The sequence below is a fragment of the Protopterus annectens genome, chromosome 10.part0 (genome assembly GCF_019279795.1).
Source record: "Protopterus annectens isolate FY-2018-M chromosome 10.part0, PAN1.0, whole genome shotgun sequence".
NCBI lineage: Eukaryota > Metazoa > Chordata > Ceratodontiformes > Protopteridae > Protopterus > Protopterus annectens.
This window is the reverse complement of record NC_056744.1, coordinates 23,819,154-23,842,691: the sequence shown is the minus strand read 5'-3', so window position 1 is coordinate 23,842,691 and position 23,538 is coordinate 23,819,154. Positions and strand designations below refer to the sequence as shown.

At 38.0% G+C, this 23,538-nt stretch overlaps 1 protein-coding gene across 2 annotated transcripts in view; it reads left to right on the top strand.

Annotated features, from left to right (window-relative positions):
- The window catches only part of LOC122812915, a 739,345-nt gene that overhangs the window by 495,581 nt on the left and 220,226 nt on the right, over positions 1–23,538 (top strand). For both annotated transcript variants that reach the window (XM_044084968.1, XM_044084969.1), the window contains exons 11-12: positions 9,320–9,365; positions 9,456–9,521. In XM_044084968.1, the coding sequence (XP_043940903.1) occupies positions 9,320–9,365; positions 9,456–9,521 (112 nt within the window). The remainder of the gene's footprint in view (positions 1–9,319; positions 9,366–9,455; positions 9,522–23,538) is intronic.

Sequence of the window (23,538 nt, the reverse complement as noted above, 5' to 3'; positions counted from 1 at the left end):
AAATATTTGTTCAAATCAGGTAATCCTAAACCACCTTGTTCTGTTGGAAGGATTGACTAATCCCATTTGACTTTTGCCATCTTCCCCTCCCAGATAAATTCCATCAACTCTTTATTAATTATTGTCCACAACTTACCTGCTGGTTGATAAAAATATTCCTGACTTGTGTATAAAACTTAACTCATTCTGTCCAATGCAGCTCAGGAAATTTGCACTCTAACTTCCAATGGATGGAGCCTAAGCCTTTTGACAGAATCAAATTATGTCCTCACATTTCAAACAAATGTTCATATCTCTGGAACCATAAGGTTATGAAAGAGGTATAAACGGCAAACCCTTCAGCACAAACTATTTTATAGTGGTAGTATTCTTTAGGTTCTAGCTCTTAAACTGAATTTTATAAGTCACAGTAAACACAGTAACTATTACATTTGTAATATATTGTAAACAACTTACTATATATCTCAGCAACCTCTCAAGTTACACACATACTGTCAACAGCATTTTATTCATCTAGCTCAGAGCTTTCGTATGAGGCTAAGGAGTTCTGTCTGTGTTACATGGTTGTTGAAATATTTAGAAAAATGTGAAAACTATATCTATATAGCTGTTGTTAATATCATAAAAACAACAGTTAATATCTCTTTATCTGCACTAGACAGAGGTCAAATATTAACGCAGATGAGTTTGCCATTGTGTAAGCTTTAAGATGAAATCTTTTAAAACCTTGTACATAGCATGGTTTTGGAATTATTGATGCAAATATGAACAAGCAATATTTGATGCCTAGAGGCATCAGTAGGAATTAACTGCAGATGCACCTGGAGGTGTCACTCGGATGTAATATACATTTTCACTGCTTGTATCTTGCTATCCATATCCATAAACATGTGCTTCCAGATTCTCAGCTTTTGTGGTATCTTGTTTAGTGTCTTCCCCCATGTTCTTAGTTGCCCTAACAAAATCTTTTTTAATCCATACTCATTAATGCTTAATTTTATTGGGCCCACATCAGTATTGGTATTGCTGAACCAATTCATGTGTGGGTATGTAGTTTACAACTTTATCCTTTGTTTTATCTTTGTTAATTTTATATTCTGTAAAGACTTGAAAAGGTCTCAAAATGTTCCACAACACTGAGATTTCCTTTCTGGTTTTATCAGGTGCAAAATAATATCATCTGCAAATAAAGCCAGTTTTTCTTAATTGCTGTACCAATTATATCGTTGAATTTCTGAGCCCTTTATTTTCTTTGCCAATGGTTCTAAATATAAATTGATAACAAAGAGGAAAGAGGATACCCCTGCCTGGTTCCTCTGTTCAGACACAACTTGTCAATGTGGAACCCTCCCACTTTAATTTTTGCCTTCATTCCCTCATATATTCTCCTAAGTAACCTTATTATTGTGTCGGGGAATGCAGATGTTTCCACTGCCCTACTCAAAAAATCCAAGCTTACTCTGTCCAATGTTTTCTCTGCATCAAGACCCAACAACAACAGAAATGGTATTTTCTTGCATTCTCCTTCCCCGTGGATCATCATTGTTCTATTAATGATGTCAAATGTTTGCCTCTTGTCCACAAAAAACACATTCATCCATATCTATTGATTTTGGCATCACATTTGCCATTCTTTTAGTTATTATAGACATAAACACTTACCAGTTTTAAACCGTGATTATAATATTTATGAAGCTGTTTCTGATGGGTCTTTGCCATCTTTAGGTATTACAGTTACCACAACTTTCTTCCAGGGAGATGGGCCATCCTTTTAAAATACTATTAAAAAAAACCTTTCCAAATCTTTATCACTTTCTTCCCCCCTAGCTTCCAGACTTCCACAGGAATACCATCTATTCCTGGAGACTTTCCCTCAGATTGCCTATACATCATTGTTTTTATCTCATCTCCTCCTGTCTTAGCTGTTAATTGTTAAGCCTCATGTACCTCTAACCTTGGCATACTTAAGTCTTCCATAAATATTTCCTTTTGTGGTTCTTTTTTCCCCACATTTCTGCACTTTATACAAATTTTCATAAAATTTCTAAAATGTCTCTAATACCTGTACAGGATCTCTTGGTTATTTTTCTTGTTATACGCTCCCTAAGTTTGGCAACAACCCTTTCTACTTTCTGTTGTCTAAGCTGTTTTACTAAGTATTTGTTCTCTCTAGTTATTATCAAAAAACTGTTACTTAACAGCAATCGTTTTTAACTCATACGTATTGCCCACATACTCCCTTATATTCTGCTTGACACTGAAGTTGTGCCTCTTCTTGTTCTGTGAGATTCCCTATTCTGCAATACTTTAACCTTTGTTAGCTCCTCTAAGTAATTCCTGTTACTTCTTAATATATCTCATCTCTTTTCTTTTATTTTATTTCTACAGTCTTTAAACTCCACTTTCATTTTATTTTGCTCACTAGCTGTAATGTCTGAAGAAATTTGTATCTTCCCAAATAACTCTTGAATAGTTTACACTACTCATTCCCTAAATTCCTCTTTTTAACAGTTAGATGGGGAAGTACCAGTGTCTCAGTTTTACTTCATTAACCTGCATTTTTATCTTAGTTTGTATTAGTGCATGTTCTGAAATAGTGATTGGATATGTGTTGAAGCTTTCAATTAAATGTACATGTTCCCATGGACTATAATTTCTGTCTAATGTAGCCCAGTTATTGTATCTAGGACAATGATATGTAAATTCTGTCCAAGTTCCTACACTGAATTCACATCTTCCATGCCAAATATTTTCATACATTTCTTCAGAAATTATTTATTTTATATTTACTTATTGACATTTGTTAACCAGGTTTGTCCAACTGGGCTTGTGGCCCATTTTCAGTGGAGACCCGAGGAGAAAAGCTCCAGTAGTACATTTTAAACAAGTACAATTTTAAACAATATTGATATAATAGCAGTTATATTAAAAAGATTCACATATGTTCTTTTTTTCCCCACATTTCTGCACTTTATACAAATTTTCATAACATTTCTAAAATGTCTCTAATACCTCTTTTGTTACATTTTCCCTTCTAGATCCCCAGATACATTCTCACTGTTGCAAATCAAGTTCCAGTTCCCACACAAGTAATATTCCCTGCTGAAAGCTAATTATTTCTCCCCAAATTTTCTTAATAATAATAATAGCAGTTTTAGGTGGAATATAAATACATGCCAGCATAATCTTCCTCCCTTGCAAATAGCCCCTTGCTACCACAAATATAACATTATTAGCTTCCCCCCTCTTCTATCACTATTGGAGCTCCTTTAGCAGTTAGTGTAGTACTCCCCATTTCCTTTGTCCCTGATATTCTGCTGAATACCTGTCCTGAAATCCTTTTTTTATCAAATCCACATGCTAACTTTTTTCCAAATCTCTCCATAGCATTGCTGTTTGTACTGTGCATTTCTTAATATAATTCAGTACTCTTACCTTTTTGTCTATACCTGTGAGACCCAGTAACATTCCAAAATAGTATGGATAGTGTACCCCTTATGATTAGTTTAATAGGTTCATAGGTAGGTACTAGGCGATCTGCCCGAAGGCATTTATAAACCTAGCCAGAATGTGTTGGCTTTCGCCACCCCCTTAGATTAGTTCCCTGTGCTTCTGCCCAGCAGAGCCACTGAAGTGATCCCTGGGGTAAACTTTCTGTTTACCATCCACTTGTCAAGGTTTCTCTTGAAGAGTGTTAGTGAGGAGCTCTGCCTAATGTAGATTGGAATATTGTTCCAAAGCATGGGAAGTCTCTGGGACAGGAATCTATCCCTCCAGCATGTCCTATTTATTGTTGTGGTGAGGTTTAGACCCCTAGAGCATGTGGCTCGAGGGGATAAGGTTTTCTTTAGGTGGAGCATGTCCATCAATTCTGGGTTGGACATGGCCTTGTATGTCAGGCAGAGGTCACCTCTGAGTAGGCGATATGCAACAGAGTACAGCTGGAGTTTCTTCAGTCGAGCTGCATAGGGCATCTGTTTGAGGCCAGTGATCCTCTTAGTGAGGTACTTCTGTGGTCTTCCCAGCTGTTGCAGGTGTCTTGTAAGGTACATCCCAAATGGGGTGCTGTACTCTATGATGGATCTGATGAGTGATGAGTAGAGGGGCACAATGACCTCTTTTGATCTAGATGTGAACCCTTTTGTGATAAGGTGGGCCACGTAGAAGGATTTTCTAGCCACTTTGGCAATGTGATTATCAAAGGAGAGATTACTATCTACTTGGGTCCCCAGATCCCTTATTACGTCTTCCGTATTTAAGGGACTACCACCTATGTGGTAGTTTGTGGGTACTTTGTTTTTTCCAAAGGGGTAACTATGCACTTTTTGGCATTTAGCTTGAGGCCATGATTTTGACACCAGGTATCCATCTCAGTGAGGCCCTTTTGGAGGATGTCTGTGTCAGCCGGAGAGTCAATTATAGACCCTAGTTTGCAGTCATCTGTGAACTTGGTCAGCCATAGTCTTCCTGTGCTTGCCTTTACCTCTGAAAAGTATATGCCGAACAGCAGGGGTCCTAGGACTGAGCCCTGGGGAATGCCACTTGTAAATGGTTTAGAGACAGACCTAGCTCCTGCAACTCTTACCATGTGGGATCTGTCCATGAGCCATTTGGCAACCCATCTTATGATGTAGGTGTTTACGTTCAGGCTGGTGAGCTTGTCTATAATACCAGAATGGGGAATGGTGTCAAAGGCCTTTGTGAGGTTTAGGTAGGCTGTGTGTACCACCTTTCCCTCTTCTATAGCCTTAGTAACTGTCTCAAAGAAGTCCACCAGGTTTAGGAGGCATGATCTGCCCTTAACAAAGCTGAACTGGGTAGGGTCCAGTGTTTGGAGGTTCCCAATGTCTCTGCTGAATAATATGATAAGAAGTTATTATTCCCACCTATTATATGACAGCTTTTTTAAATGTCTATTTCCAGCTTTTTTTGCCTACACTCACTAATATGTGGCAGACTGATATTTCATTCATCTATTTCTTGTCATCTTCATTTGAATGTATGTCACATTTTACAAGACTTTTTGTTTTACTAAAAAACCTCAAAAATACTGAACACACCCTCAGAACATACACAGAAGCTATTAATTTAAAACAAACATACAAAACTATGTATATCTTCAAATGGTGAAGTTTAACCCTTATAAGAACAATTGTCCCAAATTGACAGTTGCACCTACAGGGATTACCTATCCTAAAATTAAGGTTATCCCTGTTAAGGTGCATGTTACAGCCTTTGCTGCTGCTTACACTAATTGTTCTCTCCTTTTGTATCATCTTTATTCCCCTCCCAGATAGCAAAAACAGTGTGTATGCTTTCAGAATACATTAACGTTTAGCCTTAAGGAAAAGTGTACTGGCTCTCTTTAAATAAAATAATTATACACTGTTATAGTAAATGCATTGAAGTATTTAAGTACCAGGAAGGCTGTGATCTCTTATTCGCTTCCAATAATTTCAAACTTTATATTTTACTAAGCTTTTTTGCCCTTGTGCCTTTTAATTTTATGATTCCTTCTGCAAACAAGGCTCAGTACTCTAGAGATTTATTGCCTGCACCTGTAGTCAGCTTATCTCCATAGAAACATAAGAACAGAATGTACAGCTGCCCTCAGCTGCACACTCCTCAACTCATATTGACAGTTTATTTGCTAAAGGAAAACTCTTCATTACATTCACAGTTTTTAAATCCCGCTTGCTTACACAAATACACACACACACACACACACACACACACACACACACACACACACACACACACACACACACACACACACTATTTAATTAAGCCAAGGGCATTGATTCAGACATTCACCTGTGCAAAAGTAAGAGAAAGCATCTCAACTTTACATATATTATAATCAGTGCATTTTGCACCCCACCCTTCCCCAAGCAGCTCAATATTACAGCATGCATACATTTATATTTATATATATATTTATATATATATATATATATATATATATATATATATATATATAAAATCTTGTTCAGCCTTTCATCTCTTTTTACATTGTAATGCCTACATTTCTTAAAACTACAAAAGAAAAAAAATACTTGTTAACTTTAACATTTTTAACTCGTACAACAATTATTGAAAATGCTTTACTATATAACATGCAGTTTGTCATGAAATGTTTTATACAAATATTAAGAACAAGATTGTTTTACTTACTATTATTTTTTTTTCTTCGCAGTGTCTTTCCAAACATTAATGGCATGAAGTGGAGTATATGATTTTTAGTCTCCCTACATGTTTAACAAAGTCAACAAAAGTCCAAGCTTTCTCTGACACATTTTCTGATATAGCCATATTTCACAAATATGATTATGCTTTATAGTCTCACATTTATTCACTAATTTCAGTATTGCTGGTCTTCTTCCTGTTCATCTCCATCTCCCAACCGCAGTTTAATGCAATCCTGAGGTTTCTTTTCTCCCTAGTGTGTTAGTTACGAAAATCCAGCTTGTACTTTATAAAACTTTCATTTCTTTGTGTTGGAATCAAAGTAAGGGAAAGTCCACCCATCTTTTTTAAGCTTTAATGTCTCACATGTTGCGACATAGGAATTTATGTCTATCTGCATATCATACCATATAAAGAGGGAAGTCTGTATTTTTTTCCTATCAGGTACTGTCCATAATAGACAGCCCTTAATTTTGCTGATTTCAGGAATTGCTATAAAAGCACATGTGCTCAGTGTTATAGAACGTTTTATCCACTGCCTTTTTGTAAGAGAGGAAATGAAACAGTATTGATGCATACAGCTGATCATATCTTTTAGGATGATGATCACTCAACAGAGGTATTCTTTTCTGTAATTGCAACATCTTTATAAACTGCAGTGGTTTAGCTACTAAGCTGTCATTCTCAAAGATTATGTCTTTTGATGAGGTGTTAGTATGCCTCAAAGTAACACATTTGAGGGGTATCAGTACAATAGCAGAAGTGGGTAAATGTAATGTAAGAAGACATTTGTGACTCTGTAAAACAGAAAAGAAAAATCGCAATCTAAATTTAACAACACTAGGCAATGCCTGTTTTGAAAAAGTACTATGTTATAAGGGTAGACGTAAAATGGCAAGTTGTAAAAGTAAAATACTTTTGGGCAGATACAACAGTTGTACAACACTTAGGATAAAACACACACACACACACACACACACACACACACACACACACACACACACACACACACACACACACACACACACACACACACGTGCATGCATGCACACACGCACAGACATCTTACCACTTAAGATACTAGGCAATAGCATGAGTACTTTGCATTTCTCTTCCCAGTTATTTAAATAGTAGGTAGTGGTTACAGCTCCTGGTCTACATTGACAGCTTTGATATCTCGGGAAGAGATTAGTGGAGAGTGTGTCAGTACTTGAAGGACTGCAGATTGACAGCCTAAGAAAAACATGTAGTTCATAGATAGTTATATATTAGTTCAGCTACTTAGAACAGCAGTCAAGACAGTGCAAACCAGGGTAATTCAGGCATAAAATGAAAAAAATAACCAGGTTCCGGAACCTGTGCATGATGTTTGTGACTCACACTGCTTCTCTTCTACCTAAAATGGAGACAAAAAATACTTTCTCATGTCTAGTGTAATTTATATAAAGGGGACCTGAAATGGATTCTCAGAACTATAAAACAAAGCAGTAAAATAAGATAATGTTAGTATGACAAGTTCAGTGATGGTAATTTTGTGATAAAACACATTGTGATATAATAAGCAACTAGCGTGATTTTGATGCATAAAATATTTCCAATACGAAGATATAATGAAAAAGTAATTGTTGCTCTAAGGTGGAGTTTTCTTTTAAATGCTGTATAGGTATTTATTTTATGTACCCAGATCCTGCCCTCATTCCTCCTATCTACCCTACTACATTTAATATGCTTTCTTATTTCAAACCCTCAATACTCCGCATATTCTTTGCTTATTCCATTTGGAGATTCTATAATATCACTTTATCTCTTAAACAGTGTATACTGTAGTACTTCATGACTTGACCAGTATTATCTTACATTGGTAAAATAACTGCCCTGGCTGCCCTTTGAATTTGTTCCCCTTAAGATGCAGCTCAACATATTGGCTTTAGCAACCATTTTCCCATCTTCAATTTGATGATATTATGATATTTTTATAAACTCTCCCAGGTTGTTTCCTTTTCTGTTTGAATTAGTTCCACACCTTCCAAAATACTTTACCTTGTAGCTATAATCAGTAATGATATCCTGAGTCACATGTTCCTTAGAATGCCTCTGAAAGCATTTTTTTTTTCACTTTCACTGACCTATGATTTGAGGTAACTGAAAGTTTGTGCAGAGGGCATACCTTTCAACTGTCCAGATTTTTGCCTCATATTTTTTTCCTGTTCTTCATAAACTTTATAGTTTTCTAGCAAATCACTGATGATTGAGGTCACTAAACAATAACATGCAGTTGAGTTTCAGACTTCATTTCATCAAAAAATGCATGCTAATACAAATATTGATGTTCTAGCAACTTTCTATAGGAGTACTATTGAAAATCTGTCCCTATTTTGAGCCTTTGTCCCCTCATTATTTTAGACTTTGTCCAAATTTTGTAAAATAAGAGGTTGAGAGGTATGGCAGGGGGTTTAGGGCTATGAACTGTTAACAAGCTGCTTTCTGTGGTCTATAGTTTGATTTTTATACTGGCCAAAGATGAGTGCACTTACCAGTTTGTTTATGTAGTTTCACAATACAACGCATCCCTATTCATATAAAGATTTCTCTGATATCTACCTCGTTGGAAGAGGATTTTATTTGAGCTGTAGCTGTGAACTTTGTCATACTTTACTGAAATTATCTCAGGATGTGAAAAGTAGGAAATGTAAGTAACACTACTGAAAACTTGAGTGTTGTGTCTAACCTATGTCATGCGGGTTAAGATAAATTACTTTCTAAGGTAATGTGACATTTGAACTGATAAAAATGATTGGCCCTTACTGATATGTGATAGGGAAATAATAGAAAAGGAATAATTTGAAATTATCTGAAGAGTTTGTAGGCCACTGCATTTGCATGACATAGGCAGAACAGCTGCAACTCTGGGGTAACATTAACTACATTGATGGATGGAGTTTACTGCAGTTTCATCACTGTTTTGTTATATTATCATCCATAAATGTTTTTCCTTTCATAATTCTTGTGTCCATGAATTTCAGCTTATAAATATTTTTAAATGAGTTAATGCTGGTTGCCTGTATTTTGTACTCGGATTACAGATATGTTTTAAAACATTCCTCTAACTATTTTGAATTTTGTTTACTTTCAGACTTCTGTACATGCTAAAGTATATGGGCAAGGTCAACGTTGGAATGGTAACTTTTAATTTAAATTAACAAATCAATATTGGGAGTTTTTCCTCTTTACATTGTCGTAATTGCATACTTCTTTTTGTATTGTTTCAGTATGGTGGAAAAGAAGTACTAGATCAAGGAATACCAACAGTGTTAGATAAAAGATTACCTCCAAGGGTAAGCACACGTTCTTTCCTGGTGTAATTTTGTGTTGGTTAATGTGCTTTCATGCTGGTGGTTAACTCTACAAATGTTTACTGTTTGGGTAAATAGCAAGTTTATTGGGCCTGAATTGGATTAACAGTTTCACACTACTGCCAGCTCTTTTCTTAAGATTAAATAAAAAGTTTCAGTGCTTCTTCAATCACAGAGTACCTTCACTTATTCATAAGCTATAGATAAGAGCACCTTGTCATTAACAGTCTGGCTTTGGAACAGAAGGAGTACACAAATTCTCACTTGTTAATTTAAGTTATTTGTTTATTGAAAATGAGTTTACTGAGGTAGAGCACTGATCAGAACTGACCAATTTTAGAATCACTCTTGGAATAAAAAGAAAGTCAGAATTACATGCAGTGTGATAGCAAGGGTATAATGAAAATACATATCCGGAATATACCTTTATCAGCTAACAAAAATAGAGTATATGCAGTTGTAATATACATTTTTTACAATAAGTCAAGGCAAATCTCATTTAGAAGCTAAGGTGTCTGTATGATAATTATATTTTATGTATGTTGTTTAAGTGGGAATGATAGGATAGTTAAGTGAAGTGAAGGATGTTAGACAGACTTTGGGAGTAGTTGGAAGAAGTTACAGTAAGCAAAAGATTATTGGAGTGAGAAGTATAAATTGGTGCAATAGAATATGCCTTATGAGGAAAAGTAAGAGTGTTGCCAGTAGTAGGAAGAATGAGTGATGTAGTTCACGTTAGGTGCTATGATTGAATGAGCAGTAATGACATTTTAGCTGTTGAGAAGAAGTCGGCTTTTAGTTGATTCTTAAATTTAGGGTAAGATGAGGTGTCTTTTATTTGCAGAAGAATACTTCCCAGAGTTGTGGACCTAGTATATGGAACCAGTGGTCTCTACAGTGGGCCTGCTGTACAGAAACAGTGATCTGTATATTGGAGTTTAGTTTTGGGGATGTTGAAATGTTGGGGGTGGAGTTCTTGTTCAACTGGTCTAATGCTATAGCCATTTAGTGCCAACGTGGCTGACAGTATGACCCCAGTGTTGACAAGAAATTGCTCCTCAGCAATGTATCTAGGATAATCATTTACATTAAGCAATATGTGGATGTAGTGCATACAAATCCAAATGTTAGTAATTCCTAAAAGAATAAGTGAACCAGTGTAAAAAGCCATTCATAAATGGTGTCCCTGTACCAGCTACCAGACGTGCTGTTGCTAACTGAAAAGTGTATTGCCTTAAACAATGATTTTCACATTTGTTTATAGGTTCATAGGTAGGTACTAGGCTATTGGCCCTAGGGCCTATATAAGCCTAACCAAAAGGTACCCTGGCTTTCGCCACTCAAGAAAATTATTTTCCTGTGCCACTGTCGAGCAGAGCCACAGAAGCAATCCCCGGGGTGAATTTCCTATCTCCCATCTAATCAAGATTTCTCTTGAAGAGTGCTAATGAGAAGCTTTGTTTGATACAGATAGGTAGTTTGTTCCAGAGTATGGGAAGTCTCTGGGACAAGAATCTATCCCTCCAGCATGTTCTGTTTATTGTGGTGACAAGGTTTAGGTCCCTAGAGCATGTAGCTCGGAGGGATTGGGATGCCTTTAAGTGGAGCATGTCCAAAAGCTCTGGGTTTGACATAGCTTTGTATGTTAGGCAGAGATCGCCTCTGAGTAGGCGATATGCGACGGAGTAAAGCTGCAGTTTTTTGAGACGGTCTGCGTAGGGGATCTGTTTGAGGCCGGTAATCCTCTTTGTGAGGTATTTCTGTGGTCTTTCCAGTTGTTGTAGATGTCTTGTGAGGTACATACCAAAAGGGGCGTTGTACTCTATAATGGATCTAATGAGTGACGAGTAGAGGGAACAGTGACCTCTTTTTCCTGGATGAGAAACCTTTTGTATGATGTGTGCCACATAGCAGGATTTCCTGACTACTGTGGCGATGTGATTATCAAAGGAGAGACTACTGTCCACCTGTGTCCCAAGGTCTCTTATCACACTTTCAGTGTTAAGTAGACTACCGCCTATGTGGTAGTTCATGGGTACAGAGTTTTTACCAAAAGGGATGACAATGCACTTTTTGGCATTGAGCTTGAGGCCATGACTTTGACACCAGGCATCTGTCTCAGCGAGGCCCTTTTATAGGATTTCCACATCTTTTGGAGTTTTGATTATGGCTCCTAGTTTGCAGTCATCTGCGAACTTTGTTAGCCAAAGACCTTCTGTGTTAGCCTGAACTTCAGAGAAGTAGATACCAAACAGGAGAGGACCCAGGACTGAACCCTATGGTACTCCACTTGTCACTGGTCTGAAGTTTGATTTGGAGTCTGCTACTTTCACAGTGTGGGTTTTGTCATTGAGCAGTTGGTAACCCATCTTGTGACATAGGGATTTATACCTAGTTTATTGAGTTTATCTATAATTCCAGAGTAGGGGATGGTGTCAAAAGCCTTGGCGAGATCTAGATAGGCTGTGTGAACCACCTTACCCTAATCTATGGCTTTGGTGACCGCTTCAAAGAAGTCTATCAAGTTTAGGAGACATGATCTGCCTTTTACATACCCGAACTGGGTGGGATCCAGAGTTTGGAGATTACCAATGTCATTCTTTATAAGTTCCATGACGATACGTTCCATAGCCTTGCAGACCAGGCTCGTCTGGCTAATGGGGCGGTAGTTTCCAGGGTCCGTGGTGGCTCCCCCTTTGTGGAGTGGGATAACCATTGCTGTATGCCATTCAGTGGGCACATAGCCTGAGGTGAAGCTATGATTGAATATGGTACTTAGGTAGGGTGCCAGTTCGTTCTGTAGTTCATGTAGAATGCAGCATGGGATGTTGTCAGGTCCCATGGATGCTGTGTTCTTGACTTTGGAGAGTGTTTCTTACCTGTGCAGCCGTGATTACAAGAACTTTGCATTCTTCCGATATAGAGATGGGCCCTTTAGGGGATGAGAGGGGGGTAAAGTTAGCACTGAACCTGTCTCCCAGGATGTTGGCAATATCAGTTGGTTCTGTATATTTAGTGCCATTGTGCTGTAACTCAGAGCAGATCTGAGTGTTGCCATTGAGATTCTTGACATAGCTATAGAATGCTTTGTGGTTGTCTTTAGAGTCAGTGGCAATTTTGTTTTCGTAACTATCTTTGGAGGATTTTATGAGGGATCTCAGCTTCTTACTGAGGCTGACCAGGGAGTTCCTCCAATCAAGGGATTTTACTCTTTTATTGCAACAGTTTCTTTCTTCTGTTGTAGAGTTTGTTTATGGCAGGGGACCACCAGATTGGCTCCCTTTTTTGGAGGATAGCATCTTGGTTCTGTTAGGGATTGCACGATCCATGCACTCATGTAAGTGCTTATAAAGTGCATTTGTGTAGGATTCAACAGTCAAACCTCTATTGTCCGTCAGCATGGGTGTTGTGAAGTTTGCCACTTTTGTCTTAAGAAGCGTGAAATTGGCTTTGGAGAAATTTTTTACGGTGGTGTCCCTAATGGGGGGTGGGAAAGGGATGTGGATGTCTAGGGTGATTAGCTTGTGGTCGGATCTGACCAACGAGGAATTGACCTCTGGTGTGGAGCACCATTGCCCATGTTAGTAATGACCAGGTCTAGGATATTGCTGCCCCTGGTGGGGGTGTGGATAAGTTGATCCAAGGCATTGGAATTTATGAATTCCAGAAAATTCTGAGCACAAGAGTTGGTACATGAGTAGTTTTCCCAGTTAATGGTGGGTAGTTGAAATCGTCCATTATTAGGGTGTTACAATCTATCAAGAAATGAGGAGTGGGAATCCTGGGGCATGGTGGGGGATCTGTAGCAAGCTACAATTTGGATTGCGGTCTTGCCCAGAGTTAGTTGCACTTGGATAATCTCGGATGCATTATGCTGAGCAAGTAGCCTGGAGGTGTGGATATCCTTAATGAATATGGACACGCCTCCACCTTTAGTGTTTCGGTCCAGGTTAGGTGGCCGAAAGGTGTGGTATGAAATATAGCCTGGTAATGCACGGGTACTCTCTGGAGCCTTGAATCAGGTCTCTGTCACTGCACAGATGTCGATGTTCACCATTTTAAGGAGTACCTCGAGTGAGTGCATTTTGAGGTTTATACTTCTAGCATTGAGTAGCACTACCCTCCGATTTTGCTTGCTTGTACCTGTTACAGTGGTGAATTTGTCATTTAAACCTTGCCTAAAAAGGCAGTATAGGAATGGCTAGAGCCTTAGCCAATATCCGGAATCTCAGGGGCGACAGGTGCAGGCCATCTCTGGCAAAGCAACATGGTTTGTCGATCATGTCATTCCAGGCAGATACTGGATCCCCTTAGAATGACACCAGAAGCTTAGCCAATTGTTCAAGTCAGTCATTTTATCCTTGTGCTGTGGTATCATTCTGGGTGATGGCAGGATGCTACTCAGGGCTAGGGTCATACCTGCCTGGGCTACAAGATCGGACAGCTCCTCCATGTCCCTTTTCATGTAGTCCAGAGTGGTATGTCTCAGGTCATTCACACTAACATGGACAATGACAGAGTCATATTTGTACTTGTTGTGGAGTGACCTGAGTGCATGCATTATGTGGCGGATCCTGGCACCTGACAGGCAACTGACAGTAACTTTCTCCTTGTTTAGTCTGGTGAGTGGAACATCAGTGTGCCTGACTATAGAGTCACCTATGACTAGAGTGTTGGGTACGTTGTTATGCCTTATGGGCTGTGGTTGAGTGGCACACTGAGTTTGTGGGCTTTGCGTCATTTGGGTTGTGTTGGGGGGGGTGGAGGTTACTTGTGTTTCTGCTTTGGAGGTCCCTGTTACTTGGGCAGGTTTTTACTAAGAGCCTCTGTGAATGTAGGTGTGTGTTTTGTGTTTCTACGTGTGTGTTTTGGTGGTGTAGGTTTTGAGGGACTATGTGATGAGTGTTGTGGTGCAAGTGTTTACCTTCTCTTCTTGACTGTCTAGTCCAGTCTTAGGTGAAGACATCTTTGCTTCCAGTTTGGCTATATAAGTGCATCTCTCACAGGTTGTAATGTTTGGTGGTACGAGGAGAGGGTTGTCTGTGTACATGAGGCAATTGCTGCATTGCCCCAAGATGCCCAAATTCATCAGGTAGACAGAAGAAAACACCGGGAGCTGACCCTTAGACATGCCTGGATAGGTGCTTATTTATTAATTACTAGAAACTGTTTTCCTACGGCGGCCACAGTGGTGCAGCGGTTAGCGTTGTTGCCTCACAGCAAGAGGTTCTCCGGTTCGATCCTTGTCTGGGGTGCCTTCTGTACGGAGTTTGCATGTCCTCCCTATGGTCGTGTGGGTTTCCTCCAGGTGCTCCGGTTTTCTCCCACATCCCAAAGACATGCTGTAGGTGGATTGGACACTAAATTGGCCCTAGGCGTGAGAGCATGCATGTGTGTGGCTTCCATGGAAGGTTGGGCGCTGGGCTGGCAACTTGACACCGTAAAACTCTACTGCCAATCATGAGCAAATAGGTGATCTGCTGTGGCGACCCCTAACCGGGAAAAGCCGAAAGATGAAGAAGAAGACTAGAAATTGTTTTCCTCTAGACAAGTGAGGAAAGTTGAAGAAGACTAGAAATTGTTTTCCTCTAGACAAGTGAGGAAAGTTGAGTGCTGCAGTAATTTGTAGCTTATTTAGTGCTGACAACAAGTTCTGAACAAGTGCTGAGCTCAAAGAAACAGACGAGTGCCGAAACTAAAAAACTGGCTAGTTCTAAGAAACAAAATTAAGCTAGAAGGCTTCCCTCCAACACAGAAAGGATTGGGGGCTCAGAAGCTTACAAACAGTCCTGAATACAGCAAATCTGTAACTGGACTAGACAACTTACAGGAAAGGCAGGAAACAAGCTTAGAAATTTTTTATTTTATTTTTTTAAGTGTAAAGAGTGAAAGGAGGAGCAGAAACTAAGTGGATTGGCCTTCTCAAATGTTCTCCCTGTACCCTGTATTAGGTAGAATGAGGTAATAACACTAGACTGGGAGGAGTGTCCCAGATAAAATTTACAGTAGGGGCTGGCAACTGCAAAGCCACCAACTGTAAGAACAGCATACCAATAGGGAGGGAAGGTGGGAAACGAAAAGCAACAGTGAGCCTTTAAATGAAAGTTTTAAACAGATAAAGGAGCCTCTAGAAAAAGCGTTTAACTGCAAACCAGTTATATGACACACTCCTTGGCAGGAGATCAGAATCAAACAACCCAGAATCAAACAACCCAAACCTATCTGCTTATTCTAGATGACTGCATTATCTGGCTATACTAGGCCATCAGTAAGACACATACCTGATCACTGTTGGTCACTAGATATGGGACTCTGCATTTTCCTAAGAAGTATTATAAGCTTGGTACTTGTAATATGGCCATGCTGTCTCTACTTTTCTGTCAGATTTGTTTGTGTGTCTGAGAATCACTTCTGTCCGTGTACTTTTTTTGTAGTATCTGCCATGCAGGGGCACCTTAATAAACAGTGTCTTCCCCTTTTCAGTCATTATGAGTATTGTTTCAGCCAGTCCTTTTTTCATTTTTTCTCCCACTTATGAAGGAAATCTATAAGTAACTAATTTACAAAATGCAGAACTTTTTTTGTCTGCAGTGTGACCCAGTTAGTTTTTTCTGCATGTGCCTCCATTAACTTTGATGCTGTTATTCCCTTCATTTTATACACATAACTGTTCTTATGCAATGCTATCCTTTCTCCTGTATAGTGTAAACCCTGTTATGATGTCATAGTAGTGATAGCTTTGTGTGTGCCATGTTTATGTGGCTGCTGCTACATCAAGGCAGAGTATCTCTAACAAGGGTAACAATTTGGGAGACCTCTCTTTCTTCCCCATCACACCTTCAGCATTTATCTACCTGAGGAAAATTATTTGAAGTCATTTTGGGGTATGCAAATACAAAATGCAAGACAAGGCAGAGCTAAACCTATTCTGGTTACACTTGTGTGATCTCAATACCTATACTTCCATATTCTGTTGCCCTTTAATTTCCAGATCTACTTTCTTTTCCTCAGAACAGACATTGTGACTCTTTGTACCTCTTCTGCTCTCTATCCCAGTTTTCACTGCATTTATTTTCACACTAAACTCTTAGATGACATTATGTATAGGGGGTTAAAGAATGATCCTTTCATAGGTAAAATATTGAAATAGTAAGCTAAATTTTTGAAATATTTGTCCAACTTGTTAATGTGCCCATAATAGTCCTAGATGAGTTCAGTTCTGCCAGCATAAACTGGACAGATCCCTTCTCTAAGTCTTTCTCAGAGACTGAATTCTTAGGTATGATGGTTAAGAACAGTTTCACACAGTTTATTTAGGTTCCCACTTGTGGACAGAATTTACTTGATCTGATTTTTGTCAAACATCCAAGGCTTGATGTAGATATACCGTTCAGTTAGTAGTTTGGGAACCTTCTGGAACAGGCTGGGGAAGATAAGAGTGAATGGACTTTGCCATCTCACCCATCTGGGGGGGGGGGGGGTAGCTGTGGCTTGCTACATGGGTGACACCTAGGGGGAGCACTGGGTGTAGCACCTGTTGAGCACATGCCTGTGACCACACACTGCCCTAGTGCACATACACATAGTTGGAGAAGTCTGTATTTGAAAGCACTGTCCCTGCAACAGGCTTTGGAGCCTGAGAAGGCACCACAAGGAAAGGGGACTAGACCACAATACTGGACCAGCAAGCTGGGCCACCTCCTGCCACCAGACTGTTAAGACTGAGGAATGGATGGGCTACTGATGCTACCCAAGCAGGAATGAATGGATCATGGTCTCTTGCCTTTCCCAGGAATGCTTGACTCCTACCCCCCGGAATGAATCAGCTCACTGAGTGCAGGTAGAGGATCCATCTTAAGTTCATGTAGAGAGCAAGAAATAAATCAAAGTAAAAAGAACAAGTGTCATATTTAATAATAATACAGTGTTGTGTAAGCATGTTTGCTTTCAGAATTGTAGCCATTTCAAAGCTGGAGTCTTACTCTTAAAACTCTGTGATAAGTGATTCTACACTAATGGGCAAAACATTTAATAATTATTTTTCTGGCCTTATTTCATGCAGTCAGGCTCAAAAATTGATGCTTGTGTTGACTGGTATGTGTCCTGTGGTTTTTGAAGAGTTAGAAAGGAAGTTGCTAAAGAAAATTAGGAACACAGGCAACGTTGAACCTGATTTTAATTCCTTCTTTCAGGGTGGAGCAGCTCTGTCATCCTGGAATGTAGTAGCCATTGTTGTTCCCTTCCACAATGGTTAAATTATGTTTTAAAGTGTAGTATGGTTTTAAAGTACATAGTAATGAAAGGGTTTATTAGATGAATTATGAACATTATTAGTATATAATGCGCAGTAACAGGAAGGAAAATACCTTAGTATGGAGCACTTTAAATATTTAATTTTTTTATTGATGTATATTAGTGGATCGTTAGGATTGGTTAGTTGCATATATAAAATCCAGCATTTAACAAATGGAAGTGTTCTGAAGAAGTCTACTTTGATGTAGATGAAAGCGCTTAACCTAATACTCAATTATTTGTTTTATTAAATAAAGAAGTGTTTTATAAGGAATTGTGGAGCAGTAAGTTAATCCTTACACCTAGTGCAGTGAACGGAGTGTGGGTGTAACTGTTTTACATGGCAGGGTAATCAGACATGATTCAAACTATCACCCCCTCCCCCATAAGTCATTTTCATTTTTGGGAAATGTTTTGAAAATTGCCTATCAGTACCAGAAGGAGATAGTGTATATGGCTCAAAATTAAATGTTACCCAGCATGGATTTATAAACAGGAAATCTATGTTAACTTGCCTGACTGATTTTAATGAATCTGTCAGTAATGCTTTGGACAGGGGTTTGGGAGTTTCTTTAGTTTGTGTAATTCTTGCCAAATCATTTAATAGTGTTTCTCATGATGTCATTTTTCAATGTCTCCTGTGTCAGAGTGCAAATCTGTATGTAGTAAGATAGATCCAGCAATAGCTTACAGGATGAAAGCAGAACCTAATTATTCAACAACTTCAAACTGGGTATCAGTCTGTACAAGGGTCCTGCAAGGCTTAGTGTGGGGCCAATACTTTTTAATAGTATATTCTCCTTTTTTCCAACAGTTTTTGTGAATTGGGTGCACAATCACGCTACTGGTATAAAAACTGGGTCCGTTATTACAAACAGTTCTGATATTAACTCTTTAAATTCTGATTAAAGAAGTATAATTTAACCCTGAATATTAATATTGCAAAATTATATAGTTTGGGTCTTTAAAGTCAAGTAGGTAGTCTTGATAAATAGTGATGTAATTGAAATTACTGAGATTATTAAAGATCTTGGGATTTTTATTAGTAATAAGCCATTCTTTATGGAAAGTATGGTACAGGATATGAAGTGGGATGTATTAACAGCCAAAGAGATTGAAATAAAGTTAAGAAAAGCCTCTAACTGGAAAACCCCAGGCCCAGATGCAGTACCTAACTATTGGCTAAAAATTTTAACATCTGTGCACCAAAATTTAGCCATGAGTAAGAACTATTTATATGCACACACTGAACAAACATCAACCTGGCTAACAACAGGAAAAAACAATTCTCCTGTTTAAGAGTGAACCTGCAAGCTACCCTAAAAATTATAGACCAATAACTTGCCTTCTGATGACGTATAAACTATACAAGGGAATTGATGCCTACAGAGTTTATAGTCATTTAGAAGAAAACTCAGCTATGCCAGTAGAACAAACTGGAAGCAAAAGAAAATCATATGGAACAAAGGATAATTTGTTGTTAAATAAAGTCATAGTGGAGAACTGTAAAATGGGGAAGAATCTAAATATGGCATGGACTGACAGCAAAAAAGCATTTGATAGTATCCCGCATTCATGGATAAAAGAGTGCTTAAAATGTATAAGATACATCCTACACTGGTCAACTACATTACAGTGACCATGAAACAATGGCAGACCACTTTGCAACTAAGACATGATAAAGGACAGATTATTATCCCAGGGATAAAATCTCAAAGTCGAATATTCCAGGCTGACTATTTGTCACTACTACTCTTCTGCCTTGTCCTTAACCCATTAAACTATCTACTTAACAAATGGCTATAATTTGGTTCCTAGAAAACAGCAAAGTGTAAAGACTTCCCATCTTCTCTTTGTCGATGATTTAAAACTAAAGCTCATCAGATGAGGAACTGAAAGCACAACTGCAAGTTGTCAAAACTTTTTCAGATGATATAAGAATGTCATTTGGTCTTGATAAATGTGCAAAAGCAACCTTTAAAGCAGGAAAACTGCAACACCAGGAAAACATTAGTTTGGAACAAGAATGTGATATAAAAGAACTTGATCAAGAAGGAGTGTATAAATATTTGGGAATTGATGAAGGGTCAACAATATAACACGAACAAATGCGAATAAGGAATACTTCAGAAGACTTAAATTAATCCAGAAAACAGCACTGACATCTAGGAACAAAATCCAAACTATAAATCAGTTTGCTCTTCCTGTTCTAACTCAACAGTTGTGGAGTGACTGACTGGCCCCAAAATGTGTTGGATAGATTAGATAGGAAAACAAGAAGGATGCTTCATGCTAACCAAATGACTTATAAAAATCAGCGCATACCAGGATTATATATTCTCCATTCTGAAGGAAGGATTGGCCTCCTTGAAACTGATTACATGTGTAGATCCGCAATTGTGGGACTCCACACATATATGCTGACCTCACAAGACCCAAATGTAGTGAAAGTTTTGAAACATGAGGAGAATAAATCTAAGATGACTTCTCTGCTTAATCTAGCAGAAGCATATCTGTGTCAAGCAGGAATGGAAATCAAACCAGAAGTAGATAAAAATCAGGAAGCAACTGAATGTGCTAAAAAACAAAAGAAAGAATATAAGGTGAAGGACCAGATGAGAAGGCAAGAAATGTGGAAAATACATAAATATAGCTGCAAGTACAGAAGAGTCTAGAAGAACATCATATTGATCGGTAATGAATGCAGGAATGGTTAAGGAGAGACAAATTCAAACAAGACACGAAAGGTTAATATTGGCGGCACAAGATAGTGGGCTATGTACACGTTGGTTTACAAAGTCCATTGACCATGTGGGAGAAACAGACAAAAGTAGGTTTTGCACAACAGAATTGGAAACAGTTGCACACCTCGTTGCTGATTGCAACATACTTATGGCAGAAGGACTGTATACTGAAAGGCATAATAATGTGGTGAGACTGTTGCACTGGAGATTGTGCAAACATTATGGTACTGAAGTGGCTGAAAAGTGGAAACATGAGGCACAAAGCATTATAGAAAATGATGAAGTCTACATCCCATGGGCTCATCCATTATGAACAGTTCAAAAGATAGACGCTAGAAAACTGGATATAGTGGTCCAAGAAAAGAAGACAAAAGTAGCATTTATCATTGAAATCGCCACACCCAGTGACTACAATGTCCTGCATGCAGAGAGACACAAAGTTATAAAATATCAGGATTTGCAAGCAGAAATGAGAGCAATGTGGAAGAAAGATACCCAGATAGTTCCAGCAGTAGTAGGAGCAACGAGTCTTATTAAAAAGAGTCTACAATCATATTTAGATATGCTACAATACATGTAACTCCATACGAATTGCAGAACGAGTCATTACTGGGCACAGTGCGGGTGCTGTGAAGAGCACTTTTGGCTGACATTAAAGAGTAAAACAATACTAATTTCATAAACTTTAATCGTACTTTGTCTTAGGAATGGGGTCCATTCCCGTCATGGTATTAGAAACTCAAAGGATTTGGAAAAATTAAAAAAGTATTGTTTGTCTAGATCTTAAAGCACTCATTTATTTACTATTTATTTAATAAATTTGAATTCAGTTGTATTTATTTAAATAAAAATTAAAATAAAGCATTTAGGATTGTAGATTTGATTTTTAAAAACTTTGCAACCAGGACCTTTTTATAATGATAAGAATACACATTTCTTATTTGGCAATTTATTGAATACAAGGTCATGGTTCATTCATATCTTAAAGTGAGATTTAATGCCTAAAAATATACAAAATTCTCTAGTGGTATCTTGCCTGCAAGGAGAAAGTTATTTATATATATGTGTGTGTGTGTGTGTGTGTGTGTGTGTGTGTGTGTGTATATATATATATATATATATATATATATATATATATATATATATATATATATGTGTGTATTTATTTATTTATTTATTTATTTATAAGGAGTAGATTACTTTTAGGGTGTAAGGCTCCACAAAATCCCATTTCAGGATGTTATTAGGATTTGAGTTATTTAAACATGAAAGGTCACTCAGAGATAGTAACACCTCTTTTCAACTTATTATAAAGGCCATCAGGAGGAGTAGGTTTATTTTCCCCTTCTGTGCCTAGTTGTTGGAATTCTCTGTTTACCACGTGTTCAGGGTCTTTAGTTATGCTGAAAAAAGGAAAGATGTCTGTGCTGGCTCTGATGTTTTCTCTGATCTATTGACGTCTGTGGTCTGAGTTAGCTGTTAAGCTTGAACACACTGGCAGTATACTTAAAACTATGAAACTATCTGAAGTAATGGATTATGGCTTTCAGAAGGAATGTTCTTATTTCCCTTTTGCACCTCTGCTGGGAGAATGCCAACAGAAACATAAATGCATGACCTAGAGAAAACAGCAACATGTGAAAAAAATTTCATCTGCTTTAGTAAGATGGGGAAACCAATGCTAAACATATAAAACATGAAGTGACACCACACAGGATCTTAGAAAGATTGGAATCAAATACTAAACATAAACAAAATGAAGTGACAGCACGCAATATCCCTTTGTAAATGTAACAGTAAAACACTTCAAGCTAAACACGTTCCCTGCTCCATACAGTAATTTTATAGTGTACTGGCACAGGAACCATGCAAAAATAGAGACAGTTAAACTTAAGGCATTATAAACCCAAACAGGAAAGTATCAGTTTTGGAACTCTGAAAACTAAAAGCCAGTCACTGTACAGAAATGGATAAAAAACAAAGATTATTTGTGATGACAAACCCTAGAAATCTTATGCATTTAAAAGGTTATTGTATACATACATAAAGATACAAATTTTGTATTTAAATTAATAATAAAAAGCATACAGTAAGATGAGTGTGTGGAAGGAAGTGTGTCTTAGAAGCATTTAGTCATACAGAGCATGAGCATTTGGCAACTAGGACTTCAGCATGAGGGCTAAAACTGGTCAGGAATGACTAAATCCCAGTTTGAAAGACTCCTCAATTTTTCTGTATGAAACCCAGAATTCTAGACTACTTCCCATCTGTTGTAAAACTTAGATGCTCCCTAAAACATTTTACTATATCAAAAGTATTGTATGTAAAGTAAATAATCTGTGCCCAATAAGTAATTCACTGTAGTATAGGTAGAACTTATTTAAATCAAACAGAATAATAATCATAGTATTTTAAATTCAGTAGGGAAGTGGTGTGTAACATTCTAAAACCAGAAGTAAAATAATTCCAGTCATTGAGCATTATGTGGAGCAGATATGCAATAAATTACCATGGTAGCAAACGTGCTACGTGCAACACATGGATTATATGCCAAAGTCAGGAAAAAATAAACTTGTTAAGTACTTCCCCACCACAAGACCCAGTCTTTACACTGCTTAGGTGTGCTTAACAAAAACTTGTTAAAAACACCCTAAGTGCTGCTAAAATTGAGTCTCACACTAGGCACTAACACTGGACAGTGCCAGACAGCAAAAAACAGAATATCCCTGATTTTGACTCATATTTTTTGCCTCTCTCTCATAAAATGTTTGATGTTCTGGTAAATCACTGAGGATTACAGTCAGTCAGAAATGCCAGCGATTAGACTTTCATGCTTGTTATTGTTCAGAAAAGGCATGCTGATGCAAAACCTGTTCTGTCTTTAAGTGAATGAAAGCAATATTTATAAACTTCCCTGATTTTGGTCCTTTGCCATCCCCATTATTTTTGGATATGTCTAGAAT